This window comes from Protomyctophum bolini, assembly GCF_963924005.1.
Source record: "Protomyctophum bolini genome assembly, chromosome: 12".
NCBI classification, from domain to species: domain Eukaryota; kingdom Metazoa; phylum Chordata; class Actinopteri; order Myctophiformes; family Myctophidae; genus Protomyctophum; species Protomyctophum bolini.
The window spans coordinates 24,549,571-24,577,102 of record NC_137873.1 but is presented as its reverse complement, the minus strand read 5'-3'; the positions used below and the strand labels follow the sequence as shown (position 1 = coordinate 24,577,102).

The following is a 27,532-nucleotide window of genomic DNA, read 5'->3' as shown; positions in this document are numbered from 1 at the left end:
CAGTAATCACATTCAAATTCACAATAAGGTCATCTGTCTTGGTTCTTACGGTAGGACAGATTTACAGCCTTTTTTGCCCAGGAAAATCCACAGTGTTGGACCCAAATGGGATACTTTTACAGCTTGTGAGCTGTGATGAGCCCAACAGACATCTTAGTTCTCTGTCAAAACACGGTGCTGCAGTGGAGCATGCAGGCTGACAGGAAACTCACCATGACGATGGTTGCATAGGGATGTATAGTATAGGCCTATATATATAATACTTTATTACAGGCTCGTGGCCCACAAGGTAAGACAGTACATCACATATACGAGAATACAAATAAATGAGCGATCCAGCCTGCTCATGAATTTGAATGTCAGGTTCCTCAACAGAGCCATGAATGTAGTGAGACCCAATGAACAGAAAAGCCCACTGGCTCTAGTGCCCTTGGGTTAGATACCTTGACTGCGGGAGAAGATACCTTGATCTTCTCCCTGAGTGGTGGTTTGAAACAGTGATGGAAGAAGTACCTGTAAATTGACTTACTGTAAGTAAAAGTATCAATACTGTAATGTAGTTACAAGTTTTATTTTTAAATGATCAAAATCTAGTTGAAAAACTAGTGGTTAGAGAGGACTCCATGGGAATCGGGAGGTCACTGCCACAGTTCGCCCTCTGGGCCATCCAGTACGATATTTGCCTTTAGTGGAGTAGAAGTCAAATAATAGATTATATTGGAAATACTCCAGTAAAGTAAAAAAAAACCTAATCGCTGTAATTTAGTACAGTACACAATGTGCACTGTAGGGGCGGCAGAGGCCGCCTGGTAATCGGGAGGTCACTGCCACAGTTCCGGGGGCCATCCAGTATAATTCTCAAAATGTCGGCAAGACACTTATAATATCCACCTGCTTTCTCCCATGCGCTCACCATGATCACCTGAGCAGCCATCAGCTGGTTGAAGTTGAAACTGCAATTTCACCTTTCCCACGGCTGCTCTCTGGCCCATAAATAAGGAACGTAGAGCATGCACATCCACTCGGGATGATGATCAGGTGCAGGACATGCTGAATATAAGCATAAAAATAATAATAGAGTGCACACACTGTTGTTATAGCTCCCAGTGTTCATCGCAGACATCAGATTTTTAAACATTTAAACCCAACAACAGTGTGCGGAATCTATTATTATCATATTTACGCTCTCTGGCCAACACCTCACTGAGCAGACTGCACATACATATATACGCATTTCTCGCTTCCAAAATAAACACACACACACACACACACACACACACACACACACACACACACACACACACACACACACACACACACACACACACACACACACAAACGTAATGGACAGGCCAGCATGCACACACTGTTACATACTGTACTGTCTGTATACAAAACAGTCACAGATAAAATATTATATATTATTATGGTTATATTGGTTAATTATATATTAGGTAAATAAGTGTCTCAAAAGACAGGACTGTAGCAAGGACTGTGCTTGTACCATGTGCTGTATAGTGGCTATTAAGTCAATGGTGCTGAGGTAGCACATGTGCCTGAAGCCCACAATCCCAATACAATCTCTCTCAGATGAAGTGGGTTCTCCTTTGGCTGTGTGGTAGATGTTTAATTTCCCTTACAGAAGACCTGGGTTCGGATCTACAGTATAACGTCACATCGGACTGTACCTCTATTTGTTAGTCTGCAAAAGCATAATTCAACCCATCTTTTTCAATATGCTGACCACCACACCCAAGAAAAACAATCGCTGACTGTTGACATGTGTGTTACAAAATATGGATGTATTGTGGAGATTTGATGTACTGTCTTCACTGTATAGTGTTGTATACTACTGTATAGTATTCCATTTTGAACGGACTGTGACACTGAATATCCCTCTGGGACAATAAAGTCGAATATAATCTAAGAGTGCCTTATGGGAGATGTTAAAAACAGCTTGCATTCAAACATGCAGTGCACATTAGCAACAGCTATACAGCTACACAGATGATACACACATCCCACACACAACCTACTGCAAGGACACTAGAAAGGTGCACTCAGTACAGAGTACAAACCTCTGCAAGGACTTAGGAGGCATGCTCTTACCGTCCCCGTCTTTCTGTCTACGTAGGGCATTTGAGGACAATGTTTTTGGGTTGTGTGTGTGTGTGTGTGTGTGTGTGTGTGTGTGTGTGTGTGTGTGTGTGTGTGTGTGTGTGTGTGTGTGTGTGTGTGCGTGCGTGCGTGCGTGTGCGTGTGTGTGTGTGTGTGTGTGTGTGTGTGTGTGTGTAAAAAAACATGGGGGAAGGTCCAGTAGCTTGTCTACTTCAGACAAGGCCCAGGTATAATGTGTGAAGCACAGCAATGTTGTTAACAGTTTTACTTGGCATGTTTTCCTGGGTGAAATTACCACCGTGATGACTTTGGCAACATATCTGACCAATACGTTTGGTTTGACACAACAGGCTTTTCTGTCACATGTTGACGAGGAGGACATGATTTATGAGGACAAGCCTATCGGTATGCAACGGTGCTGAGTTAGCCGGAGTGAAAATCACCCACAGGGTCCGCTTGGTGCACGTTGTCGTCAACCTAGTACGAGTTGGAAGTAAGAACACACATCCGGATTCCATTATCAGTCACGTGAAGCCGGACTACCTGGAATTTTGTGACAGGGGAGCCTTGTTGATCTGCTATTTTAGAAAATTCTTGAAATATTTTCACATATTATTATTTATTTTTTTTATAATTGCTGCCTATAATGGCATGCCCAAAATAGGTACTACACCAAGTTAAAAGTTTGAACAATGTACTTCAAAAAAATAAAAAAAACAGTTTTAGTCTCAGTTTTTTCACCACGTACAGCACATGTGGCTTAGACTTGAGGGAGTCATCAATCAAAATACCACGATAGTTTTAGGAAAAGATGTAGCTCCGTGTAGTAGACATTCAGCCAGGGTCTTTGGAGTGACCTTGCCTGGTCCAATCTAAAAACAGGCCCACTCCCCTGGGCTTTAAAACACTGACCCGAAAATTAACCCTAGTCACTGCCCCAGAAACAGGATCTTTGACACGTATACCTCACGTGGCTCGTTTACCACATCTTATGTCGTATGTTTGTCACATACTAGGCGTATAGCTGTGCGTTGGATAGACAGACAGAGTATTTAAAGCTGCAGTCTGGAACTGATTTTAATGAATAGATTTTTTATAGTTCTCTGACTTTGTAATTGAAAGGACCCAATTCAAGGTTGATTCAGTGCCAGGTGTGAATTAATGTATGTTGTACTTTTACCGGTACTCGTACTCCACTATAGAACAATGATATGAAAACATTAGTAGTAGGTATAGTTACTTTGTAGATTTTGATTATTATTACAAAACACAAACCACTCTATATTTCAGCCATTTGAAAATAAAATAAAAAAAATATATAGAAAATTCCTAACTTATTAAATGGACAATACTAAAAGGACAATACTTTTGAAATATCCAATAGACAGACACACAGACAGACAGACAGAAAGAAAGAAAGAAAGAAAGAAAGAAAGAAAGAAAGAAAGAAAGAAAGAAAGAAAGAAAGAAAGAAAGAAATACCTGTCCTGAATAAAGGACAGGACAGAATCAGAGCACAAGAAGGGACCAGTTGAACAGACCACAGTTGCTTGCTACTAATCTAGATCGTTACTGCCACCTAATGCCATTTGTGATGTACTGCATTGTGATAGATAACCAGTCGGCCTGACCGGCGTTATGTGAAGGAGAAAATATAATAGCCTAAAGGGATGGATTTTCTTCTGACCCGCAACTGTTATTTAATGATAATCGTGGACGTGGTAGGCTGCACAACGTGCCACTGCTTACCCTGTTAGGGAGCCACTGTGGAGCAAATCAAATGCCTCCCGACTATAGACCTGTCAACGACATGTAAAATTAATAAGCCATTGTTCACAGCCAGTGGAGGAGATGTAATGTTTTGTTACGTGCCACAGATGTCGGCTAGTGTGGAGATTAAAATAGAATGACGTGACAGTGTCCTTCCTTTCGGATGACAGCATTCTACAGCAGGCAATGACCAGACAGCATCAATAATGTTGTCAAAATCTTCACCACCAGCGTCGCTCGATGTCATGTTGTAATTTTGTTATGCAGAAATAGAAAAACATCTAAACAGGAATGACGAGCGCGTCGTTTTCCCCGATTTTGATGCGGGATTAGGCCTTAACATATATTATTATAATGTAGCCTATGGCTTGCTCCTTGTGTTTAAACTGCAGGGTAAAATCATTATTATGTACAAGAGTGCATCGTCCATCCAATCCCACCGTTGCACTGTGTCGCAGGCTCACGACCGACGGCATAAATGACACGGAGTGACGGAACGGCACGGATGTAAAGCCATGATGTAAACAGGGGGCGGGCTTGTTGTGCCTAACCTGTGGTGCGCTCGGCCAATAGCGTGCCGCGTCCGTCTGTCCCGCCCGCGGCTCCGCGTCTCTCATTGGTCCTCCGCCGGGTCAATCACGGTGCCGAGGACGGCGAGGAGACGCAGCTTCGATCGAGGAGGCGCAGCCAAGCTTCGCAATTATCGTGACTACGTAAAAGGACTGGAGGAAGGGGGGAAAAAAAGAAAAAGAAATATGACTAATCCACGGCGAATTCTTATCATGGGGTCTGGATGAGAACGTGCTGAGGTCTCTAGCCGAGCAAAACGAAGCACAGCGGTTATTATTATTAGTGCACTGCACACGTAGCCTACTACAGGACGTTCATTCAAATCAAATCCGATGCGGCGCTTGACGAGCAGGTGCTTCGTGTTATAATTATTACGCAGAGGGTTGTCACTGATCTGGACGTCGTTTCAGCACTGGACAGCGACATTGAAAACGCCAAGGGGATCTGAAAGCCGGGTAAGCAAAAGGTGGCAATGACACCCGTGCTGCTCTCAAATGAATTAAGGAGCTTAGATGTTAAATATATTTATATGTGGCGTGGCGCGCATATGTTTTCAAACGGTTTACGTCTTAGAAACACAATAAATGCGACGCATTTTTTATTTATTTACTGTAGCGCTCGGCTCGCTCGCGTGACGTTTCCTCTGCAGAGCTTCGAGGTTTGCACAGCTGTAGTGCAAATGTGATTATGGAGCGGCTATGGTGCTCCTGACTAAATGCCCTTGAAATGGAACGTGTGTGTGTGTGTGTGTGTGTGTGTGTGTGTGTGTGTGTGTGCGTGCGTGCATGTGTGTGTGTGTGTGTGTGTGTTTGTGTGTGTGTGTGTGTGTGTGTGTGTGTGTGTGTGTGTGTGTGTGTGTGTGTGTGTGTATGTGTGTGTGTGTGTGTGTGGTATGTGTGCGTGCGTGCGTGCGTGTCAAGCAAGCAACTGCGCAATAGTCTGCCCCTGTCATTTTATTTCATCTCTCTCCTTCTCTCCCTCTCTCTCCCCTCTCTCTCTCTCTCTCTCCCTCCCTCTGTCTCTCTCTCCCTCTTTCTCTCTCTCTCTCCTCTATCTCTCTCCTTCCTATAGTCCATTCGACCCTTGCTTGGCTCGGGGCGATGCTCGACTAGATGACTTATCAACAAGCACCACGACGGTAGCAGCAACCTGGAGTGATATATAGCATCAGCACCACATCCCCCCCCCCTCCCTCTCTCTCTCTCTCTCTCTGGCTCTCTCTCTCTCCGTTCTCTGATCTCCAGTCAGTTGCTCCATCTACGAGCAGCCATGGGGAACCGTGGCATGGAGGACATGATCCCGCTGGTCAACAAGCTGCAGGATGCCTTCAGCTCCATCGGTCAGGCCTGCAACCTGGACCTGCCACAGATCGCCGTGGTGGGAGGGCAGAGTGCTGGCAAGAGCTCCGTGCTGGAGAACTTTGTTGGCAGGTAGGGTGAGCCCCAGGCATGCTGCAGCGACCACCAGAAATAGGATAATCCCCTCTGTCGTTAACCTTGCGGATTAACGTAGGAGGGACTATAGTGACAATCTCTTGGATGGGTTCACAACACAACACAACATAACATCTCTCCCAGCTTTGAGTAGTGGTGGTGGAGTATTAAGCTAAGTACTCCAACTCCAGTACTCCAGAACTCCTCCTTACTCCTCCTTACTCAAGTTAGAGTTAACATACTGGAGTGCTTGCATTTAAAAATACTTTTTAGTAGCTGTAGCTTAGACATTCCCCCCAAACAATGCTACGATTTTTCATTTAAAAAAAGAAATATATATATATTATTAATAATATATAATATAATGAAAAATAGCAGATCTACATGCTCACAGCATGTCGCGATGCAAAAAATTGCGAGCTTGTAGATAGTGTTGCTGAATTTGAAACAGGGCTTCATTGGTTAATTCATGGTGTACCTTCCCCTCATTGAAATGTATAGTGGAGTCAATAGTACAATATTTGTCTTTGAAGTGTAGTTGAGTGAAAGTCACAAGTATTCAAAAACACTCAACACAAGTAATGTACAGACACTGGCCTTAAGTAACTGCTGTTCCCAGTATGGTGTGTATGTGTGTGTATGTGTGTGTGTGTGTGTGTGTGTGTGTGTGTGTGTGTGTGTGTGTGTGTGTGTGTGTGTGTGTGTGCATGGCTGATGTGCACGGTTTCAGCTTGATGGCCCCATTCTTTTCTTTTTTCCCCACCACCAGAGTGTGGACGTCACCGTTTTATTTTTAACAAGCAACTGTACATACAGCAGGGGAGGCAGTATTTGGGTTAGCGCTGCTCTTCAGGGATTCCAGCCCATTCAGACTTCACTCCAGGGTGTGCTCTTTCTGCAGCCCAGGACATGTATTGCCTACGTTACCCTATACAGCCCCTGGCATCATTTCAGATGACATTTAAATGTTTTCTGTTCAGAACACCCTCACGTCTAATACCTGTTATTTATCTTAACCCATTAAAACCGGGAAAGCATCTGTGTCATTTTGTTTAGCGTTGGCTCACAGCGTGTTACTTCGTGCCATGCTGCGTGCTTGTACATCGGCTATTTTGGGGGAAATCTTTGAGACTGAGAACTACTGATTCGATGGTATTTGTAGAAGCGGCCTCAGGGCTTTTTCCTTTTAAGAAGCATGCTTCATCACACAACCACATTCATCCTACATTTATTCAGCAGTAGCAACTCACAACTGCTAAATATGTTGTGACAATGATCATGTATTATTCATCTGTATTCTAGGCCATTGGTTCCAAACCTTTTCTGGATCAGGGCTCACTTGAAAATCTTGAAAGTGTTCACGGCTTCCCACCCATGAGGTTGTGAAGCGTTGATCTAATAGTCAAGTATAGTCTATGATCTTGTTCACCTGAAAAACAAAAAAGTGCAGTATTTAGCTCAATAATTCATGACATGTATACTGATGATGACTGAGGCATAGTCATATTCTGCGTTCACACGGGCAGATGCAAAGATGCAGTCTACCATTCATTTTCAATGGAAGCAAGCGACATACAAAGATACATCCAATGTTTATAGCTGCTGCAAAAGCTACAACAGCTACAAAGCTACAACAAAGTGAGCTGGTTTCAACTTCAGCTACAAATATACAATGCTACAAATAGGCTGTGTATGTAGCTTTGCATCTGCCAGCGTGAACACAGCATTACGTACAGTATATTGATAATGTAACTGATACTGATGATGACAGATGGATGTCTCACCACAACCACATTATGCCTTCAGCTGTTTCAACAAAACTGTTACACAGTAAAAATCCGTTGTTTATTTCATCCGTTAAAACCAGGACATTTAAAAATGTGGCTGTTAATATCAGATATACACTCAAATTGTGATTTTTGTTTCTTCAAATCTTTGAATATATATATTTATTTAAAGCGAACATTTTTAACACAAATCTTTGCTTCTGGGGGCCCCTGGAACAAAATATTTTGAGATGGAGGACAAATAGAATACATAATATATTTTGACATATCTTTTACATGTCAAGGTTTGAGAACCACTGAAATTATCGCAACATACGGTTAGGATTTGGAAGGCATTTTTAGAATTGGCCTCAGGTGTTAATGTGTTACACAGTAAATGTACAGTAAAAGGGAACCTGCCTATAAAACACTAGGATGTAGTGTAGTCATTGTAGCAGAACCCATTAGAAGCCCACCAGTGTTTCACTAGAGGATGTAGTGTTAGTGTAGTCATTGTAGCAGAACCCATTGGAAGCCCACCAGTGTTTCACTAGAGGATGTAGTGTAGTCATTGTAGCAGAACCCATTAGAGGCCCACCAGTGTTTCACTAGGATGTAGTGTAGTCATTGTAGCAGAACCCATTAGAAGCCCACCAGTGTTTCACTAGAGGATGTAGTGTAGTCATTGTAGCAGAACCCATTAGAAGCCCACCAGTGTTTCCATGACACAACCACCACCACCACCTACGAGAATCTCTCACTACACGAAAACACGGTGGTTCAGTTCCATGATTGCTCATTTGTCTATAACATGCTTTGAAGATGACTCATGTCGTAGCATGAAGGGAGCTCTTGCTAAATTGCAGACTGTTACATTCAATTGTCCGCCGCCATGTGCTCGTAACTCCCTTCAATACCGTATTCTCTATCAGTGGAAAGAAGCACAACGTCACTTCACAACTAGCTTTAACCTCTTTAACCCTGGCGTCTCTATTTTGGGTATATGTCATCGTTATACATTTTCTAAATACTTAAATAATTTCCTTCATATTTCCCCAAAATGCATCATTTGAAAAAAAGTTCACAATGCATTGTGATGCATGCATGCTTGTAGGTCAGCTTTTTATCTGCTATTCGTTGTACGCAAAAAAATATATAGGGCTTAAGTTGTTCATTTCCACAATGTTCTTCCAATGTGGTTTTATTAGATTTTATTTTTGTGACAAATTGGACAACTTTAGTCAGCAGCATCAGTCAGGTCCAGACTGCCCCTGAGACCAGTGATGCTGAGTAATGACCCATCTGTCCACAGCTGCTGGCTCAAGCACTGCTGAGTGGGCAAGATGCAGACTCTTTCTTTTTCTTTTTTTTACACTTCGAGGAAAGTCCAGTGATCAATATATGTGTTAATCAGGTGCCTCACAGTCACAACTCTCGTATAGCGTGAGATTGGGTTGTGACAGTTGGAAAGTGTGTGACACATGCACACATGCATGTGCAACGCACGCACGCACACACGCAAGCACGCACGCACGCACGCACGCACGCACACACGCGCACACACACACACACACACACACACACACACACACACACACACACACACACACACACACACACATAGGAAAGCACATACGTGTGCAGAATCTCCAATAGGTACTGTAGTGAAGTCATTGGTTTTAAGTGACATCAATCCTTTATGGTCAGACCACACCAATGCAACTAGTCGCAACTCCTTGCAGTTTTATAATGCAACTGTTGCAAGGAAGGAGTTGAAACATGTCACCCGCTTCGAATGTTATCAACCGATAATCACCAGTATGATCTTATCTGGACCATGCAATGAAGGCAATTTCCACATACTGCCTACCACGAGTAGGCGACTAGGAAATGTGGGAGTTCAATTATTGCCGCCGAAGCGAAAACATTGTGAGGTGTCACCACAACTGCGTTATATGCCTGCAGCTGTTTCAACAAAACTGTTGCACAGTAAAATCCTATGCCAGGGACATCCACAAGAGAAGATTAAATCTTCTCAAATTTTGTCAACACTGTGTTGTGTGAGCATGTTGTGAGCTTTGTAAATTGGCTATTTTCAAATAGCCCAAAAAATAATGGGGCTTAAGGGCTTAACCTCATCCTGGCTTCATGTCAAAGTGTACACTACTACGCAATACGCATGGTTCCTTCAGCTGTGTGTGGATGTGTGGGTGGGTGGATGTGTGGGTGAATTGTACATTGCACATTGTAAAGCGCTTTGGATAAAGGCGTTATATAAATGCACCATTTAGCATTTTAAAGTTAGAATTTAGGCATTTCGCAGATGATACCTCTTTCATACAATGTGTTCTCTCGAATCTGTCGAACAGCACCTGATAACCGCATGTAGTCTCACCATGGCTGGAAACATTATTGTACCGATCCATTCATCGCGAAAGATGTTGGATACTCCAAATGACCCTATTCATTCTCCGGATAATCCTATTAAATCAGCAAAATCTGATTAAATGGCATGAACCTTATAGTCAACAAATGACAGGGTAAATGGTTAGGTAAACAGAGTGTAAAGAAAACAATTTAGTGCTAAAGTTGTCTCCTCAAACGAGTCTAACTATTCCACAATAGGTATATTTAGTTAAGGGCATCCGCTTTACTCTCATTTCCAGCGCTTCTGTTGCATTTTCAAATTGTGTGTGAACCAACAGGCTGGCACAAGAGACTAAAGTAACTAGGATACCAGGTAAACATCAAACCAAGCATCTATCAAACAGCATGCAACCATTCTTAGCATAGTGGTCAGGAAAACAGTGTCTAATCTATAGTACATAACCCATAACAAGTAACCAACATACATCTGGCATAGTACAATTAGGCCTCTATAAAAATAAAAATAAAAGTCAGGTGACAAGAAAGGAGAAGCGCTACAGGGTGAAGAGGAGTCTGAAGAGGTGAGGTTTCAGACTGCGGCGGAAAACGAGGAGTGAGTCTGCACAATCCTGACTGGAGGAAGAGGGGGGGAGGGGGGAGTTCCACACCTTGGAGGTCAGGGAGGAGAAGAGTCTCGGATGCCGGGAGCGATAGCCAGGCTTTTTTTAGTTTTAGGGAAGACTGAGTCTGAGTGACAGATATTCTGTGTCAGCTAATGGGTGCTGTTGCTGTCGCTGTCAGTGTCCGCCGATTGTGTGAGAGAAATAATCATCCAGGTCTATGAAAACAAGCCCAAAAGAAACAACTACTAGGCCAATGCATCGGATATTTGAAAATAGACGATCTACAAGCTCACAACGCGTCTTGTAGATCGGCTATTTTCTTTTTAAATGAAAAAAGGTCCTGGTACGGTGGTTTCTGGTAGGCTGGTACAAAATATTTCAGATGATTTGATTTTCTTCTGCATTGATTGAACGGACTGTGTGTTTCAACATTGTGTGATTTCATTGGCTGTCTCTCCTCAGGGACTTCCTGCCCCGTGGATCTGGTATTGTCACCCGTAGGCCCCTGGTTCTGCAGCTTATCAGTGCCAATGCAGGTAAGCGGCACACGCAAGCATGTGCACACGCACGCAAGCATGTGCACACGCACGCACACGCACACACACACACACACACACACACGCACGCACGCACGCACGCACGCACGCACGCACGCACGCACGCAGTCGCACACACACACACACACACACACACACGTGTGCAATATCTCCAATAGGTACTGTAGTGAAGCCATCCCAGGCCGCACCAATGTAACTAGTCACAACTCCTTGCAAGTTGCATGTTGCAAGGAAGGAGTTGCAACGTGAGCACTCGGGTGTTTTTATTTTCCTGTCATGTGCACTTAACTCCTGACCTACACGTCTCTCACTCCCACACGCCAGTAATCACTGTCATTTTGCGTTTCCACAGAGTGGGCAGAATTTCTGCACTGCAAGGGGAAGAAATTTACAGACTTCGACGAGGTCCGCTCGGAGATAGAGGCAGAGACTGACCGCATCACAGGGGCCAACAAAGGCATATCAGCCGTCCCGATCAACCTGCGCGTCTACTCCCCTCATGGTACGCATCATTATGACATCACTAGAAGAATGTCCAGTCAAGACAACTCATGAATATCTTTTAATGAATATTAAATGAGCAATACATTTATTTTGGTTTGACAATGAATGGATCAGCTTTTAGGTACTCTGAGGGAGCACACCCAATTTCCCCTATCGACAGGGGCTTTGAAACCCTCCATAGTACGTAAAGGCAGACCCAGACCAACAGGTGGTCTACCTGTAGACCCAGACCCAGACCAACAGGTGGTCTACCTGTAGACCCAGACCCAGACCAACAGGTGGTCTACCTGTAGACCCAGACCCAGACCAACAGGTGGTCTACCTGTAGACCCAGACCCAGACCAACAGGTGGTCTACCTGTAGACCCAGACCCAGACCAACAGGTGGTATACGTACCTGTAGCTGGAGTGGTGGAGGGTGAGCAGCAGCAGCAGTAGCAAGCAGCAGCAGAACAGACAGATAATGTGATTGGTTGAGAATAGAAGCAAGGAGCCGAGAGTGACCAATTGGGTCACCCAGGCCAGCAGCAACTGAGTTTCCTGACCGTGACTTGAACTTGCTCATCATTTGCGTCAAAGTAGGCCATGGCAAGCTGTGAGTCACCGTGTTCTGGTTATGTGAACAAATAAAATGCCAGTGCATGTTTTTAAAACAAGGTCAGTGTTGCCAAAGAACCTTGTTCTGGAATAGGTTGTCTCTAGATAAAGTAAAATAATTGAATTTGTCTGATGTCTACGAAGGACAAGTAGTATGTAGCCCATATGACTAAGCAGATGGCCAGTGTCCTTTAAAGTTCACTGCTTTCCCTTGCCAGAAGAAAGCAGGCTGATCTTCCCCTTTCTGTGTAACCACTGATATAAGGCCAAATATACAGCGCCTTGCAGAACACTTAACTGACATTATTAATAATATTGTAATATTCTATAATATTCAATCCACTATATTAAAATCACTTGGTCGTAACAATCAGTGAGGCTTTCAATTTATTTTTCCATTATTAGCAAATGCAACAACAATCTGAGTTAAAAACAACAGTCTCCTTCTCTGTTTCTGGTGGTGGAGGACGGTGATAGGTGCCATACATATTAAATTCCAATGAGGTGATATAATTCTTCTGTCTATTAATTCACAAAAAAACCTGTGTGTTTGTGTGTTGTCTGTCTGAAACTAAGACTAAATATATTTACAATTTCATCAACAAATAAAAACTAAACTGTTAGGGAGGGACTATAGTGTAGAAGAAATCCAGTAGAACTAAAACAAAGTAATTTTATGTTTGGTTATGAGAAATAACATTTGATTCAAAAGATAGGGCCTTATTGTCGTCAGTGCTAAAACCCTTATCTCTAAACCTCTTTGCCTTTTTTACTATGTTGCAAAAACTTGAAAAACATTTTTGAATAGTTTAAATAGCTGATCTACAAGCTCACCAACGTGTTGATGTAGATCAGCTAGTTGAACAATGTTAATATGTTTTTCAAAAGGGATAAGGGGATTAAGGGCCATTAGCATTAACAAAAATAGGGCCCTATGACTTAACTAAATCAAAATTAGCTGTAAAAAATTAATTAACACCGCACGTAATGCTCATTGTACTCTGCAGTGCTGAACTTGACCCTGATCGACCTGCCGGGCATCACCAAGGTGCCGGTGGGGGACCAGCCGGTGGACATCGAGCAGCAGATCAGGGACATGATCATGCAGTTCATCACCAAGGAGACCTGTCTCATTCTGGCCGTCACGCCGGCCAACAGTGACCTGGCCAACTCTGATGCCCTCAAACTGGCCAAGGAAGTGGACCCACAGGGTGAGTGGAGTGGAGTGGAGTGGTTGCGTCGCAACTCATTGTGAGCTTGTAGATCTGCTATTTTCAAATGCCCGAAATGTATATGGCTATTTACAAACGTAACTAAAGTGTTCAAATACGTAAGTGTAGTGGAGTAAAAGTATAATATTTGTCTCTGAGTAGTAGTGGAGTAGAATGAAATACTCAGGTCAAAATACCTCAGAGTCAAAATTGTATTTAAGTACAGTACATGTAGGCTACTTAGTTACTTTACATCACTGGCGAGACGCTGTTGATCAACACAAAATATTTAAGGAGAACACAGAACTGACCAAAGTAAACGTTTTGTCGCTTTGTAACTGCAGTAGAAGCCGCAGCTCAACTGGGATCGCAGCTTTATAGATTTTGTAGCAGTCTCAAATATTAATAATGAATCATTATCAATCAATCATTGCTCTTCAGGAATGAGGACTATTGGTGTCATCACCAAACTGGACCTGATGGACGAGGGTACTGATGCCAGGGAGATTCTAGAGAACAAACTACTGCCACTACGAAGAGGTGTGTGTTGTGTGTGTGTGTGTGTGTGTGTGTGTGTGTGTGTGTGTGTGTGTGTGTGTGTGTGTGTGTGTGTGTGTGTGTGTGCGTGCGTGCATGCGTGTGTACATGTGTGTGTACAGCGTGTGTGTGTACACTTGTATTACTATATTTTTTTGAGGTATGCCTAAGTGTATATAGGCACTAGGCAGTCACCCTGTCTTATGATGAGCGTTGGATGCTTCCCAGGTTACATCGGGGTGGTGAATCGCAGTCAAAAGGACATCGACGGGAAGAAGGACATCAAGGCTGCCTTGGAAGCAGAGAAGAAGTTCTTCCTGGGCCACGCTTCATACAGACACTTAGCTGACAAAATGGGCACGCCTCGTCTGCAGAAGCAGCTCAACCAGGTGAGGGGTCCGTTAATACGACCGGATTAAGGTTGGTGAGGGGTCCGCTGTTCCGTGCTTGCGGTTGTGGTCAGGTTTGGGTTTGAGGCATGTCGGACCAAACGCATGTTGGACCAAACGCATGTCGGACCAAACGCTTGTCGGACCAAACGCATGTCGGACCAAACGCTTGTCGGACCAAACGCATGTCGGACCAAACGCATGTCGGACCAAACGCATGTCGGACCAAACGCATGCACCTGTAGATTTCCAACCTAGAAATCTCAGCTTCTTTCCAACGTTTATCTATGTTAATATGCATCATTAGTAGGAATGTAACTAATTTCATGATATGACACGATACACGATATTGGGCACACAATATCGATACAATATCATTATTATATATATATTTATTTTCTTTCTCACAATATTGGCCATCATCTTCAGTTTAAATGTGTTAAAATAAATGTACAAAGTGCTTTCCACACAAATAAAGAGGACAGATAACAAATACAATATTCATACAATATAAATCCCACTATCCTCATAGTCATATAGGCTTTACCATCCAGTCTAACATAACAGCTCAAGCAAACATTATTTTAATATTGCAATATATCGTGGGACGATATCGTGACACCTCTACTCCTGACGCATTCTTTGTGATTCTTGTATGTGGGTATAATATACCCTATTACCCACATATACAAGAATGTATACAAAGAATGTTGAAAGATCAAACTCAGGAGTCAGGATATTATCCTGACTCCTGAGTTTGATCTTTCAACATGAAAGGATGAGAAATCATACCAGTAAACCCCCCTTTAATTGCCATGCTTCAACCCAAAATGGATTTTCTCGGGCAAATCCATTTTCAGTTGAAACATTGCAAATAAAAGTAGATTAGTTCATGTCCTTAAAAAAGAAAATCTATTCAGCACCTGGCCGGCTGTGCACACAACTCGTATTTAATCCTCTGGAGTCTGGCATTTTTGGATGTGGATTTTGTCAGGAAAGAAAACAAATTGTGCTATTTTTCAGTTCTCAAAAGGGGAATTTCAGGATCAATCTACTATTATTATACAGTGTGTTCTATAGTACATTTCAACCCAGATTGGGAAACCTGCCTCTTCAAATGAATAGTGTGATATAAGCACAAATAGCTGATCTACATCATGATATTATATATCAGCTTGTTTTATAGCTATTTGTGTGTGACACTTGTAGGGCTTAAGTGGTTAATTTAGTAACAAATCAATTTAGTCGATTATAATAATATAATAAGTGCATTTTTTGTGTCGATTCATTGATACAGTAAGCAATGAAGCATATTAAAAAGGTGCCTCTCTAATATTTGACAAACATAATCAATAATCAATATCATATCTTCAATATTATATCAATATTCATATCGTCTCTGTCAGAATTCAAATTCAAAAGTAGCAGAAACACACCTCACCATCAAGTATGTTAAAAACATGGAGATAAGAGGGATTCTGCCCGCAACAGCAACGATATACATAACCATGGTGGCCACATCTCCTTAGCAACATGATGCATCTGTGATCATTTCATTGTGGCCGCTTGGCGTTTGGTTTCCACAGCAACTGACCAACCACATCCGGGACACGCTGCCGGCCTTCCGAGCAAAGCTGCAGTCCCAGATGTTATCCCTGGACAAGGAGGCCGAGGAATACCGGGGATACCGCCCCGATGACCCGTCCCGCAAAACCAAGCAGCTGCTGCAGTCAGTAACACACAAACGCACGCACGTCCCACACATACACACATAGCTTGTTTAGAACTGAAACAGACTTCCTGTGCATAACTTCCTCTTCAAAATAAGAGCCACATGTAATGATTAGTCACTTACAGGACATTAACATCACATTTGAGTTCCTTTTGAATGCCTGTCAGATTTCTCTACATAACTGTCTCAGCTGTTGATAAATTGATCGGTTATATCAATTATTTTACGTTTTTAAAGAAAGAATACCACAACTTTCTTTTTTTTTTTACATTATTTTATTGTATTCTGATCTAATGCCAGATTGAATCTTCCTCTAAAACGTGCAGTTGTTTTATATTTCCAGGATGGTGCAGCAGTTCTCCGTGGACTTTGAGAAGAGGATTGAGGGTTCAGGAGACCAGGTGGACACGGTGGAGCTGTCCGGGGGAGCCAAGATCAACCGCATCTTTCACGAGCGCTTCCCCTTCGAGCTGGTCAAGGTGATCTGCCCTCAACATGTCTGTCTGTCTGTCTGTCTGTCTGTCTGTCTGTCTGTCTGTCTGTCTGTCTGTCTGTCTGTCTGTCTGTCTGTCTGTCTGTCTGTCTGTCTGTCTGTCTGTCGGTCTGCTGTGTCTCTTCTCTCTTATTCGACCACTGCTGTCTGCCCCTCACACGGCCTACTTATTCTGTAATGGAATGCAGATTTTATGCCCTTGCAATTTTCTTTCATATCTATCTATCTAACAAGCAGGTGCCTACGTTGCCTACACAACAACACAGTCAGGCACCTGCTATCTTTTTCTAACTTTAACGTCTTGTCCTCTCAGATGGAGTGCGACGAGAAGGAGATGCGTCGTGAGATCAGCTACGCCATCAAGAACATCCACGGTATCAGGTGGGCATTCGTTCACCTCCACCTGCCCACTGCGCTGCCGACCTGCCCATTCAGTATTCATCTCTATGTCCACCATTTTGTTTTCTTACCAGACCCGTGCTCACATTTTAACTTAAGTAAAAGTATCAATACTGCAATGTAGAAATACTCTGTTAAGTAAAAGTATTCATTTCAGTTTTCAAAATACACATATAATATGTGTGCAAATCTTTTGAAAATGGCAGATCTACAAGCTCACAATGCGGCACATCGCGACACATTATTTGTGAGCTTGTAGATTCAAATGGCCAAAATGTATATACTGTAGGGCGGTTGAAGTGGGAGGGTGGGTAATGTATGTTTTCGTAATCATGATCAAAATCTACAAAGTAAAGTTTTCAAATAATTGTAGTGCAGTAAAAGTATAATCTGAGTAGTTATTACTTACTTAGTACTTATAATATGTCCCCCTTTTCACACAACTCCCACCTCTCCCTCCCTGTGTTCAGTATGTACAGTTTCTGCCAAAAACTATTTAAGGACATTTTTCCACAAATAGCCCTTTTAATGGCAATAAGAAATACAGATGAAAATACTGTAAGGAACAATGAACCAGACAGACAGACAGACAGACAGACAGACAGACAGACAGACAGACAGACAGACAGACAGACAGACAGACAGACAGACAGACAGACAGACAGACAGAGGGGAAATTCAGCAAGACAGTGTAGTACATATTAAAAACATGCTTAGGATAATAAGGATAATACAGAATTCAGGGTTTACGGTTGTTTATTGGGTTGTTTATTGAATAAACGTGGTCGTTTAAGGGCACGTCACATGCGAAGCAGCATAAACGGCCATGGCATGAAATGACATTTGGCTAGCCAGCGTGGTCATCTAAGGTCATCACTTAACGCAAGTGTGGAGTGTGCGGCGTATGTGGCTATGGGCACGAATGACATGTCTGGCGCCGTCATGATCTACGGTCATCACCACACGCAAGCGCGTAGTGTGCGTCTTAGATGGTCAGGTCGGGGGGAGAGAATGCCATTACAGGTGCCAGCATGAACATCGAAGATCATCACCACACGCACATGTGTAGCGGACAGCTTAGATGGTCAGGGGCACGAATGGTATCGGGGGTGCGGGCGTGATCATCTAAGGTCATCACCACATGCAAGCGTGTAGTGTGCGGCTTAGATGATCAAGAGCACGGGACATGGATGGCAGGTGATTAAGGGGGTTCAGGGGGATGTGGTGATACCCAGATACCCAGAAAACCCCTCTGGAACCTGCAGAGGGGTTTAAATACCCCCAGTGGTTGGTGTGGTAGGACTCAGTGGTCAGCCTGGTTAAAGGTGTGACACAGGGTGGAGTTGATAGTGGCCGGTGAGTTGTGTCTGGTTGTCTTCTGCTTGGTCGAACCTCAGTTGTTCCCTGAGGGCTTGTCTCCATGGTCCTACAGTATATGTATTCAATTCATCAAGACATATAAAGACATACAATACTATACAAGAAATTGTCAATACTATGAGCAGTACAAGATAAGCAGAGTAGAGAAATACAACTAACAACTATCTGGGAACCCATCGGCAAAAGATTGAAAAACAGCGCCCTCTGCTGTTTGTTTCCTTTGAATTTGCCTCTGGGGACAGCGCCCAATAGAATGTGGATAATAAGATGTTGGCCCGTTTGGTCCGCCCTCAGCCCTCCTCTTCCTGTGGGACGCCTATGTTTTCATTCCCACTAACAACAATGTATACACGTTCTGAATGCCTCTGCCGACAGATTCAGTAGTGCAGCTCGGAATCAGTTCTTGAGAGATCACAACTAACATAACAACTAACATAACATAAAAATGTAATAAGGAGTTAAAGTCTGACCTATAGCCATCTGCACTTGGATTGACTGGGTTTGCCTCGCTCTCTTCCTGTCCTCTGTCTTCTCCTCTGCTGCCTACAGGACTGGTCTGTTCACCCCTGACATGGCCTTTGAGGCCATTGTGAAGAAGCAGATTGTGAAGCTAAAGGAGCCGTGCGTTAAGTGTGTGGACATGGTCATCCAAGAGCTGATCAACACTGTGCGACAGTGCTCCGAAAAGGTAAATGAATACCCCCAAATCTGACCATGTCCACACAGCGGACATTTTGCCTTCATACTATGGTGGCACGCTGTTGACAGTATGGGCTAAGTGGAAGCCTAAAGCCTACTTACTGTATATTGTATACACCATAGTACACCATGTCGCTTCCGACAAGAACTGATTGACAAGCTAAGACAGGCAAAATATACACTTGAATTAAGCATACAGGGAAGGGGGAGAAGGATGACAAAAGGATGAAAGTTGTATAGCTTTGAACAGAATTCATGCAATGAATTGTCTCACGCTTGTCTTGATGCACTGTGTCCAGGGCTGGACTGGGACAAAAATTCGGCCCGGTCATTTTCGCGTGAATTTGGCCCAGACCGGCCCACCACAACCAGCACACAGATAGCAGAAATTCTACCCCCCGCTCCGTCGAGGCACACACAAACAAACAAGCCCTAATACCACCACTTTCACAGAACAACATAAATGATACAAACCAACAGACAACTAACTACACAACCCTTTGTAGAGGGTTTATTTGTCACTCACTGATACAGGTACAGTGAAATTATCATGATGGCACTGGCAGAATGGCAGCACGCCCGGACCTTATCTGGTGGCCTGCCGCCTATTGGCCTGCCTGTCCAAATTTATTTTATTTTATTTTATTTTTTTAACTGTGTCCTACTGTATGCACTGTGTCCTACTGTATGCACTGTGTCCTACTGTATGCACTGTGTCCTACTGTATGCACTGTGTCCTACTGTATGCACTGTGTCCTACTGTATGCACTGTGTCCTACTGTATGCACTGTGTCCTACTCCTATAGCTGGACATCTTGTCTTGATGCACTGTGTCCTACTGTATGCACTGTGTCCTACTGTATGCACTGTGTCCTACTGTATGCACTGTGTCCTACTCCTATAGCTGGACATCTTGTCTTGATGCACTGTGTCCTACTGTATGCACTGTGTCCTACTGTATGCACTGTGTCCTACTGTATGCACTGTGTCCTACTGTATGATTGATTGATTGATTGAAATCTTTATTAACAGTTTGCAGAATTACAGTACATTTCAAGCACAAACTCAATACAAAGACTGTTAACTGTGAGTGGACGACCCAATTAAGCCTTACACTTGTTTACAACAGGGTCCACATTGTTCAATTCATCAAAACATTTAGAGACAAACAAATAGACACTTCTATGTAGTTAAAGAACAGAACAGGAATTCATCATATAGGAAGCGAAAAGGGAAAAAAAGTATATATACAGTGAGGGGAACAGGGGGATAAAAGAAAAGAAAACGAAAGACAGAGTGTAGGGCGCCTGCACACAACCCCATGCGTTGATGCCATGTGTGCATATGTGCAGGCACCCAACACCACGTCCATACAAAAACATAGTACAATCCATAGTACAAAGACAGAGTGTAGGGCGCCTGCACACAACACCATGCGTTGATGCCATGTGTGCATATGTGCAGGCACCCAACACCACGTCCATACAAAAACATAGTACAATCCAGATACAAATTCAGCTTTTACAGAGGCCAGTTTCGAATTGCAGCCATCCGTAGGTGCCCTTTGAGAGCAGTTTTGAAGGAGCCAAGGGATTCACATGTCTTAATGACTGTTGGTAGGGCGTTCCACATTTTGGTCGCATAGGAGCGAAAAGAATTTAGTCCCTTGTTTGTGCCGAATCTGGGTTGTACATGGTTTGTTGCACTCCCTCTGGTGTTGTGGGTGTGGACTTCGTTTACATTAAGGAAGTATTTAGACAGGTACATGGGTATCTTGGTGGTGTATCTAATCTTGTGGACCAGACCCATTGCAAGATGCTGTACTCTGTCGTCGACCCTAAGCCATCCCAGCCTGTCAAAGTGGGCAGGGGTGAGGTGGGTTCGGGGGGTGAGGCCAAGTAGGAGCCTGACCAGTTTGTTTTGGGAGGTCTGGAGCCTTGTTTTAAGGGCCTTTGAGGTGCTGTGGTACCAGGAGGTGGATGCATAGTCAAAGAAACCTTGTACAAGGGCTCCTGTTAAGGTCTTCAAGGTGTTTTTGTCGACCAGTGAGGAGATCCTGTAGAGGAATCTTGTTCTTTGATTGACTTTTTTGATTACGTTGGTGGCCATCTTATCACCGGAAAGATTGGCCTCCAGGATGGAACCTAGGTAGGTAATTTGATCCTTCCGTGTGATAATATCATCACCAACTCTAACCAAGAAGCCATCTGCCTTTTTGAGATTACTATTTGATCCGAAGAGAATGGATTCAGTTTTTCCCAGGTGTAAGGATAGTTTGTTATCAGCGAGCCAGGTGCAGATTCTACCGAGTTCAGAGCTGAGGGTCTTTTCAACCTGCAGTTTGTTCCTGTCCGAGACCAGCAGTGCTGAGTCGTCTGCGAACAGGAACAAGTTGCAGTCACAAGCTGAAGTCATGTCGTTTACATATATTAGGAACAGTAAAGGCCCTAGTATGCTTCCTTGTGGGACGCCACAGCTCACTGGGAGGGGGGGGGACAGTGTTCCGTTCACTTCCACCATCTGTTCTCTCCCCTCCAGGTAGGATTGCATCCAGCTCACTGATGTGCTATCAAAACCAATAGCTTTAAGCTTGTTAACCAGTATGGAGTGGTTCACGGTGTCAAAAGCCTTTTGGAGGTCCAGCATGACCATGCCGCAGTATTTTCCAGCATCCACCTCGTGTTTGATGTGGTCGCTCAAATAGAGAAGGCATGTGTCAGTGGAGTGGGATGTTCTGAAACCAGATTGGAACTCGTACAACAATTTATTAGTGGCAAGATACTTTTCAACCTGTTCATAGACTATTTTTTCCATCACTTTCGAGATGGAGCTTAGAATAGAAATAGGGCGGTAGTTGCCGGGTTCTAATTTGCTCCCTTTTTTGTACAGGGGGGTTACTTTGGCCAGTTTAAAATCTCTGGGGACCTGTCCTTGTTTGATGGAGAGGTTAACTATGTGGGTGATGACTGGAGCTATGGAAATGGCTGAGTCTCTGAGAAATTTGGAGGGAATATTGTCATGGCCAGTGGCCTTGTGGGGTTGGAGGGCACTCAGTTTCTTAAGTACCTCCTCAGTTGTTACCATTGTCATTTTAAAATCATCTTTACAAACACCTAGGTTTTTGTAGAAGCCTTTGATGTGCTCTACACCAAAACGCCCAGAGTGGGAGGGCAGTTTGTTAACCAGCATTGTTGCAATGTTTGTAAAGAAGATGTTCAAGTGATTGGCTACATCAACCTTGTCAGTGATGAGGGTGTTATTTGATTTGATGTTTATGTTAGTAAACCTGGTTTTAAGTTTCTGACCACAGCCTAGTTGGTTGTTTAGTAGCTTCCAGAGCTCCCGAGGATTGTTTTTGATTTCCTCGGCTTTATCATTGATAAAGTTACTTTTGGCTGATTTGGTCATGGCAATTACACCGTTTCTTAGCTTGTTACATTGGGTTTTAAGGATGCACAGTTTGGTTTGGAGATCACTGTCGAAGCGCTTAGCTAGCTTGGACTTGCATTTAAGAAGTTCAGAGCATTTGTTGTCTCTGGCTTTCATTGCAGTCAGTATGTCCGAATTCATCCATGGCTCCGAGCGGGTTTTGACCCTGATGGTTCTCAGAGGAGCCATGTTGTTTAGTACTGTTGTAAATTTGGTTTTAAAGCCAAGCCATGCTTCTTCGACTAGTGAGCTCCTGAGCACATCGGACCAATCCAGTCTCTCCAGTTCTAGGTTAAAGGCCTCACTAGAGTAGGTTTTGAGGTCCCTAGATATGACTGTTTTGTGACAGTCAAATTTTAGTTTCTGTATTTTGCGGGTACAGAAAATCATAAAATGATCACTGAGCCCACATACAATAACCCCTTTCTTGGAGATTCTGGATTTGTCCGAGGTCAGAATGAGATCAATGACAGTTTGAGTAGAATCACACACTCTTGTGGGTTGGGTAATTAGCTGGCTGAAACCATGCAGATCACAGAGCCGACTAAACGATTTAAACACAGGCACTTCCTTACGATGCATGTCCGTATTCCAGTCGCCAATCAGGATTTTCTCTACAGATTCCTCCCCAGCTAAGCACCCCTCAAGAATATCATAGAACCCGTGCTGATCAGGCGGTCTATAGACGGTGCCAACTAGTACTGATTTAGCATTTTTGAAAATTAATTCAACCCACACAGTTTCAATTTCATCATGCTGTAATTCAGTACGAGTAACATATTCAGTGTCTTTGTGAATATACATGCACACGCCACCACCATGCCTGTTTCTGTCGTTCCTAATGACAGTATAGTTTTCTATTTCTATCTCTGGGTCCTTAGTGGACTCGTCAAGCTTAGTTTCAGAAAAACACAGGATGTTTGCACTGTGTCCTACTGTATGCACTGTGTCCTACTGTATGCACTGTGTCCTACTCCTATAGCTGGACATCTTCTTGATGCACTGTGTCCTACTCCTATAGCTGGACATCTTCTTGATGCACTGTGTCCTACTCCTATAGCTGGACATCTTCCCACTGCTGCGAGAGGAGACCGAGAAAATCGTCACCTCCCACATACGAGACAGAGAGGGTCGCGCCAAAGATCAGGTAACACTTCCCCGCCACACACACACTCTCCCCCTGCCCTGCAAGCTGACAATGATAACGCTGTTTACACAATCATGCACAGTGCACACATGGCACACACATGACACACACAGCAACGCACGCATGCACTGATCTCGTTTTTCGTTAGATTCGGTTATAAGTCAAACATGTCACTATAAAGGAATCACAGAATTCTTTAAAAAGACGGTATAAAAGCGGTATAAAACGTGCTTCATATCCGTGTGTTGTCCACAGGTTCTCCTGCTGATCGACGTGCAGCTTTCCTACATCAACACTAACCACGAGGACTTCATTGGCTTTGCTAAGTAAATGTCTGCATAGTCCATCCATTACACACTTACTCCACCATAATGTATGTTTAATGCAGTCGCGGGTGGGAGCAGAGAAAAGAGACAATTAATCATATAAGTGCATTTGAAAGACCTGATTTATACTTAGTTGTTGCAAGCCCTCACCGGAAAGAGCCAAGCTTTTTTTCCCCCTGTGCACCGAAATAACTTTGATTCTAGAATTGGTTCCGTTCTAGATTCTTGGAACCTTGGTACTTTCACGGAACCGGCGGCCATTTTCTGGTTCCAGATTCAAACTAACTTTAAGGGTTCTGAACCAATTCATTTTCAGTGGAAACTGATTCAATATTAGACAGAAAAAAATAACTGAACTGGTTCAGCCCTGGTGGAAAGGGGGCCAACGTGACCACAAACATGTCTAAATCAGGCATATCATGAGGCTAATACAGGTAATAGATAATAGATCTAATAATAGATCGCGCACTTGCACGATTTAGTGCACTAAAAGCAGTGAGGCAGCCACAGTGGGCACATAAGTTAAAGCACTTTATTCCCAAATCCCCATATTGTTCCTGATGAACAAAGTAAACATTTTCTCATACAGTACTTTATCTAAAGCTTACTTTAAGTGTTGCTTTAAATAATTAGTAGCCTATTACATGAATGTATTTGTTTTGCACTGGCATAGTAATGGCATCTTCTTAATTAGACTATTTATTTTCTATGATCTCATCAGGGAATTGATGTTATTAATATAGCTTTGTACTGATTGATAAGATCATCTGACAGATGCTTATTTATATGTTCATATCTTGCTCAATACTGAGTGTAGATTTGTACTGATTGACGCAAGTATATAACCTTGTATCTCCACCCCCCGCAAAATGTAAGTAAGTAAGTACATTTTATTTATAAAGCACTTTTCAAAACAACAAGGTAAAAAACAATCAACACAAGATTAATAACATGACAAGAAGAAAGCAAACAAACAACAAAACAATGGCCTGTACAAAAAGGTCACATCAAAGCTCAAAACGAAATAAAAAATATATAAATATAACCGATATTCTGCGGTGTGCGTGCACACACCTGCGCGCACACCGCAAGTGCCCTTTTCAAATTGCCCCTGCCCCTCCAAATCCCTGTGCACGTCCCTGAGATTGAGCTAATGGCACCGTTTTTACAGTACATGCATTGTATAGTTGGGGCGTGGAGGAGCTTACACTGTACTGTACTTCGTTTGCTATGCTGTTTTGCCAGGCAGTCTGCTATGCCGTTTTGCCTGGCTGTTTCCCTGGCAGTCTGCTATGCCTTTTTGCCAGGCAGTCTGCTATGCCGTTTTGCCAGGCAGTCTGCTATGCCGTTTTGCCTGGTAGTCTGCTATGCCGTTTTGCCTGGTAGTCTGCTATGCCGTTTTGCCTGGTAGTCTGCTATGCCGGTCAATCTTTCGTGCATGCAGCAAGGGCCCCCTGACAATACTTTGCTTAGAGCCCCCTGATTGCAAATCCGGCCCTGTGCAAGCCACATTGTTTGATTGGACTGGACGAAACTGCACTATTGAATCAGAGTTGTGGTTGGACTTACTTTAGCTTACTGATAGCAGGACACTGATGACAGTTATCTTTATTCCTGCTTGTCCCTGTTTTGCGTTTCAGTGCACAGCAGCAGAACAGCCGAAAAAGCCAGAGCCAGGCCTCTGGAGCGAGTTCTGCAAGTCAGGTGAGTGTTGGCCGTTCGCTGTGTCTGTGTGTTTGTCTGGGTTGTCGCAGACAGAGATGGCAGAGTGCAAGGTGAAGGGAGTTGGTTGTGTAGCGTGGGCCCACGTGACACGCAGACATTTTGCTGCCCATTATCTTGGTCTTTCATCCTAGTAAATGCCTTGTATGGAACAAACTGTAGCTTATTGATATCTTCAAATTATTATTTTTTTAATCAATGGTCTACTCCGTAAGCTTGTTTTTTTATTTTTATCAAGTTTCTTTATTCATTTTTCAAGTCACATATGAGTCAAAAATCACATACAAAAATTGTTGAAATTCTTTACCCCTCCCTCCCCCCAGAGTTCCCGCTCTGAAAGAGCCACAACTACTTCGTAAGCTTGTTGATATGAAATATCTAACAATTTTTTATTTAAGATTTATTGGTTTTTATTTTTATTTATTTATTGATAGGACATAGACTGACAGGAAATCGGGAGAGAGATGGTATGGAATGCATCTTTTTTTTTTCAATTCCAGGAAAGTAACAGTTTTGGACATACAAGGTTTCCACCTGACAGCATCTTATTTGTACTTCTACAAACTGAGCTTGTAGAACTGTTTTCAGATAGCCACGCAGGGCTTGTGTTTGTGGTTAACTTCACGTTGTTCTGTTGCAACTTTTTTTTGTGTTGAACTGGGATAACTTATTTGGGTGCTGTTTTAATATCAAACCCGTTTCTTTATACCACCGTTTGTCATTTATTTTAAGTTGAGACATCTCCCTTTGTTTAAACCCCCCTCCTGTGTCACAAAGGTGCCTCTTTGCATCTCATCTCCGTCCCTTAGTGAGAATATCTGTTGGTGAGTATCAGTCACTGTGGGGAATAGTGTGCTGTGTTGAACTCTGCCTGCAGTAACACTTCTGTCCATTGTGTGGTGCTCTTTTGCACTCTTCGCCCCCCAACCCCCCTCCCCCCCCCCCCCCCCCCCATGAATGTCCCTTTTGTATGTGTTTTCTGGTCACCATCAGACAGGAGTCGAAGGCAAAGCGAGTGCAACCGTAATTTGTACGCCAACCCTTTCAAGATTGGCATTTATCATCCGCCCGGGTCTCTCTGTGCAGGCCGACTCTGTTCAGCAACACTATTTACCACTGGAGGGTGTTGTGTCAGAGAGGGTGCCTTGTAATTTTCTCGTGCCCCCAGCAGGTATCTTAATCCCCCACTTCCTTCCTGTTGTAGGCTTCCTCGCCGCCCGCTTCAGGCCTGATTGTAAGAGTTTGCTGTTTACTGTCTAACACTCTCCAAACTCCCTGAGACCACAAGAGGTTGCCTGCAAGATTTACATATATTATACACTATATGTACACTGTACGTATACATTAGACATTGAGTAAACTTGTTCTTTAGCTACTGTAGATCTAAATCTATATAGGCCTATAGATATATGAGTGTTAATTTAGGTCCAAAGTATACACATGAGGGATTTGACTGTGTAATATTGCAAATCAGATGTGGCTTTATTACCCTACTGCCTTACGTCAGTGGTTCTCAAAGTGTGGTCCGGGGACCCCACAAGCTCATAACGCGTCTCAACTCGACACGTTGCGACGAGCATTTCCTTTTAAAAACACAAATCTTGTATGGGTGTCCCTGGCACAAGGTTTTCTCAGAGCGGGGATTCGTAGCCATATTGATCTGGGTGTCCTTATTATTGGCTTCATAATATTGCCCTCTGCAGGCTAGACTATAGATGGACTGTCTGTGGGTAACCTCCTAAGTGCGTCTCAGGCCACAACGGA

At 43.3% G+C, this 27,532-nt stretch overlaps 1 protein-coding gene across 1 annotated transcript in view; it reads left to right on the top strand.

Annotated features, from left to right (window-relative positions):
- Positions 1-5,727: 5,727 nt before the first annotated feature.
- Positions 5,728-27,532, top strand: part of dnm3b (dynamin 3b) — a gene marked incomplete at both ends in the record, with an annotated part of 43,726 nt that continues 21,921 nt past the window's right edge. Inside the window, 12 exons of the mRNA XM_080778428.1 lie at positions 5,728-5,888; positions 11,110-11,183; positions 11,557-11,706; positions 13,312-13,515; positions 13,957-14,055; positions 14,281-14,441; positions 16,028-16,170; positions 16,517-16,652; positions 16,980-17,047; positions 18,995-19,133; positions 23,634-23,720; positions 23,976-24,046. Coding sequence (XP_080634554.1) covers positions 5,728-5,888; positions 11,110-11,183; positions 11,557-11,706; positions 13,312-13,515; positions 13,957-14,055; positions 14,281-14,441; positions 16,028-16,170; positions 16,517-16,652; positions 16,980-17,047; positions 18,995-19,133; positions 23,634-23,720; positions 23,976-24,046 — 1,493 coding nt within the window. The remainder of the gene's footprint in view (positions 5,889-11,109; positions 11,184-11,556; positions 11,707-13,311; positions 13,516-13,956; positions 14,056-14,280; positions 14,442-16,027; positions 16,171-16,516; positions 16,653-16,979; positions 17,048-18,994; positions 19,134-23,633; positions 23,721-23,975; positions 24,047-27,532) is intronic.